Below are 4,411 nucleotides of genomic sequence, written 5' to 3'. Positions count from 1 at the left end.
TAACAACATCACAAGGCAGTAAAGGAACCCTGGGAGAGACTAACAACATCACAAGGCAGTAAAGGAACCCTGGGAGAGACTAACAACATCACAAGGCAGTAAAGGAACCCTGGGAGAGACTGACAACATCACAAGGCAGTAAAGGAACCCTGGGAGAGACTGACAACATCACATGTTTCCGACAAGGAACTTTCTTACTTAATACAAACAATCTCTCAAGAAAATGCTTACGATCTTGTCCTTTATATTAACTATTACCAACTCATTCAACCCTGAAATTTCATAATGAACTATTCCAACCTTTGAATTAGAAGAGTTAAAACATGTTTTCAGGGGTGAATGAGTTAAGGCAGATAAGTCGTTAACATTGCTATGGTAGTAGGAAATAACCATCAGTTATCATGAACAACAAATACCAGTAGAATACTATAAAGGAACACCAGCCTGTTTCTGTAGACTTTTGTAGCGTCACAAACTCATTCTCCTGAAGGAAGGTGATACAGTTGTGTATAATGGTGGTGGCCTGTTGGTCGTCCGGGGGTAGAGACGCGGCCAGCATGGTACAGGATATATAGGTCACCACATCCTTAGGACACGATGCCACTCCACTGACCACGATCTGTAAACAACATCGTCACAATGTAGAGGACATGTGTAAGGTTTATCAGCACAGTTACAAAAGGATCTGGTACAAATGTACTGTATACCGTCACACTGGGATATGTCCACCAGTTTGTATAGTACATGTATTGAATTTGGTTTGGGGATTGTTGGGTATGTAGTTACTCCACTAAAAAAATGCTTTTGTTATAAATTACCGACCAAGTCAGTAATAACAGCCAAAGTTACAGCCTCATGAAAATTTATCAGCGCTGGTTTGCCCAGGTTTGAAGCATTTGAAAGCACTTGAAATGAGTGAAATAAAACTATCCATTATATAAATATCTCATTTATAAGGAATAACCAGCTGTTTGTTTAATGTTCAGGGACTGTTTAGTACATATATAACTATAACTACAGAAATCAAGTTATAGAAAAAATACTCTTCAGATGGAAAACAATGTGTGGAAGAGAAGTAGAAAAAGACTGGCTGAACATCAACAAACTATATAGATAAAATATCAAAGCTTAATTTACAGTTTCTTGTAGTTTTGTAAAAAAAAAAAATGTGGGTCGTGAGAATCTGTTCAAGTCCATGCACTCTGAAATTTGCAGTTAAAGGACTTTTGGAGTTTCGTAAGTTTGCTTAAATATTTCCTAAACTGTATTTCAAACTGCTTATTACTCTTATACTCCACATAAGATTATCTCCCTTAGACCATCACACTACCAGAATATTGATACTCGAAATTAGTAACAATCATAAATAATGATGATTAATCTGACTTTTATCTGAATGTTCCAGTATCTCCTTTTTACACATTGAACTGTCTGTCTGTTGCAAAATCAAAAAGGAGAAAATTATTCTACAATGGTGCATGGAATAATGAAGTTTTGATGAAACCTGTGAAATAAAATACGTTTCATCATGATGTCTCTCACCTCTAAAATGGCCCTCTTCAGGCTGGAGCTGAGCTGTTGTCCCTCGTCCTTCAGCAGACAGCTGTGTACAGGTGGTAGCGTGGAGCTGACCAGGGTCACAGCTTTGCTTTTCTCGTTTGCCTTACATATCAGAATACTTTCACCTGGACAATCAAAACCATGACAAGTCAGTACAGACTATCACACATGTACTGGTAATGTAATGTTTGAATCACATCACTTTAATCTGGAGATCTAGCTCATGTTTGATGAGATAAAACAAGAAACTTGTGCCCCCCCCCCATTCTATTTCTATTACTTGTAAAATTATAAATGAGTCCAATACAATACTAGAGTAATTAAAATCTCAGTAAAACTAAATCAACACAGAATATGCAAGACACAGACAGAAATTAGAGGGTTGAAAATATTCCCGTGTACAATTACTTCTTCATTAAATATTAGATTTTATGTTATTATGATTTCAAAATTCACACGGAAAAGAAAATAAGCCAGTATCTAAACCAAAATATTGCAGAAATATGTCAATGACATCACATGAACAAGGCATCACCTCATTCTCATGATTGAAATATAACTCAGTATCACAAACTAACTGGGCATCTTCAACACACAGAATTTCTAAATGAGATTTATTACTTAAGGATCCCCGTACCACAGCCAAAGCCTGTAATAAAGAATAGGGAACTATTTTGTCTGGCATGACTATAGCGTTGACAAATCATTGCTTAAAAGGAAACCAAACCTTGGACGACTTTCATGAAAAATAATGAAGACGATATATACCTTCTGTGTCCACTCCCTTGCGGCCAGCCCTGCCAATCATCTGCTTGTAGGTGAGGAAATCAATCATTTTACCAGCATGTACAACTGGTGACCTTATGATGACCCGTCTGGCCGGCAGGTTGACCCCAGAAGACAGGGTAGAGGTTGCGATGAGTACCTTCAGAATTCCCTGACGAAACCCGCCCTCCACTATGTCCCGTTCATCAAACGTTAATCCTGCAAAACATTGTTCCCATGCAACCATTTAATAACATTATTACCATCTAGGATCACAGAAGAGATATGTTTTAGATATGTGGAGTCTCTGAGTATTGTAAAGTGGGTACATTTAATACAGCTCTTGTTAGCTCTAATATAGCAGGTCCACATCAAGTTTAACGATGAAATAGAAATAGAATGTCGCCCACGTGCACATTTCAATCTTTAGCTAGCATTTTGAAACACTGGTTTTTCGTAGATACAGCAGACAATTTTTGTGATACTAACTAATATCTTATATCCAGTCATTTTTTGTTTGTTAGCTCTTGAAAACTGACTGTACACCCGCGTAACAATTTAGGATTTCAAATGGAAACTAGACCAGTGACAGGTAAGGAAGGGTCCTGCTGTGTGCATGACCATATATATCACCCAAAATTATCAAGCAAAATCAGAAGTTACACATGTATGTATCCGACAAATACCAATTACCAGAATGCAAGTCATAACTCATAAGGTCTCAACCAATCAGAAGAAATAGTGGCCATTTAAATAATGGAGTCTTGATCATGTTTTTATTCACTATGTAGACTATCCACTAACTACAAATAATTAATATCTAAAAACAAAACCTGCCTATCAGTAGTAACAAACGTTGGCCAACTGTAGTTAATTAAATAAACCAAATGCAGAGACAAATTGTTTTTAAATGTCCTCTGTGCTTGACGCTTTAGGCAACTAAACAAGATACAGAATTTTATTTACAAATACTAAATCAGGGTCAACATAACATTCTATTTACAGATACTAAATCAGGGCCAACATAACATTCTATTTACAGATACTAATTCAGGGCCAACATAACATTCTATTAACAGATATTAAATCAGGGCCAACATAACATTCTGTTTACAGATACTAAATCAGGGCCAACATAACATCAACATTTATGGTAAGCATAGTTTACAAAGATGTGACAAGAACAGTTTACATAATTTACATGCAAACATGAGATATATTGGTATATACTGTAGTAAGGGGCGACTACTCTGTTGTTACTGGAGTTTATTACCTCCCTTGCATTAGTGTACAATAACAAATGAATGAATGTAATTGCAGTTAACATTTTGAACAGGGTTTGGTGATGAACATTTTGCCCAATTGTTGATGATCATTATTCTTTAACCTGGAATTGTTCTGTAGGAGATATCTGTTTTACAGAAATGAGACTATATGTTGTTCCTACTAGGTACAGAACTACAGGACAATGACACAAGTCTCCAAATCAGTTTCAGAAAACACAACTGCAACGTTCATAGTGTTCAAAATTTCCATATTCATTACCATTAAAAGTTTTAAGTTATCCTAATTGAAATGTGTTGCGTTGCATTTTGTAATCCATATAGATGATTGAAGGTAACAAAAAAGTAAATTGATGCCCTTTCCGTCCAATGTCTAACAGTTTTCCCTTTCAGTGTTGGGACCAACCTGGTGAATTATTTCCTGCCTTGAGAAAAAGTTCACCAGGTTGGTTCCAAACCCAGGAAATTAGTTTTGATTATGGAAAGAAATGACATGAATAACATGTCTACTGTAGGGCACCCACATCTCTGACATCCTAGTAGGATGAATGATACCAGTACCTGTGTGATAGGAACTCCTATTACCTCTGTGTGATAGGAACTCCTATTACCTCTGTGTGATAGGAACTCCTATTACCTCTGTGTGATGTATAAGGAACTCCTATTACCCCTGTGTGATGTATAAGGAACTCCTATTACCCCTGTGTGATGTATAAGGAACTCCTATTACCCCTGTGTGATGTATAAGGAACTCCTATTACCCCTGTGTGATGTATAAGGAACTCCTATTACCCCTGTGTGAT

At 36.7% G+C, this 4,411-nt stretch overlaps 1 protein-coding gene across 3 annotated transcripts in view; it reads right to left on the bottom strand.

Annotated features, from left to right (window-relative positions):
- LOC110440243 (DNA polymerase theta-like) overlaps positions 1 to 4,411 on the bottom strand; it is a 56,471-nt gene that overhangs the window by 28,901 nt on the left and 23,159 nt on the right. For all 3 annotated transcript variants that reach the window (XM_021483194.1, XM_021483210.1, XM_021483201.1), the window contains exons 11-13: positions 2,329 to 2,544; positions 1,543 to 1,685; positions 445 to 619 (exon numbers count right to left, since the gene is read on the bottom strand). In XM_021483194.1, coding sequence (XP_021338869.1) covers positions 445 to 619; positions 1,543 to 1,685; positions 2,329 to 2,544 — 534 coding nt within the window. The remainder of the gene's footprint in view (positions 1 to 444; positions 620 to 1,542; positions 1,686 to 2,328; positions 2,545 to 4,411) is intronic.

The sequence above is a fragment of the Mizuhopecten yessoensis genome, unplaced genomic scaffold, assembly GCF_002113885.1.
Source record: "Mizuhopecten yessoensis strain PY_sf001 unplaced genomic scaffold, ASM211388v2 scaffold1749, whole genome shotgun sequence".
Classification (NCBI taxonomy): domain Eukaryota; kingdom Metazoa; phylum Mollusca; class Bivalvia; order Pectinida; family Pectinidae; genus Mizuhopecten; species Mizuhopecten yessoensis.
Note: the sequence above shows the minus strand (reverse complement) of the source record. Positions and strands in the feature narration are given on the sequence as shown.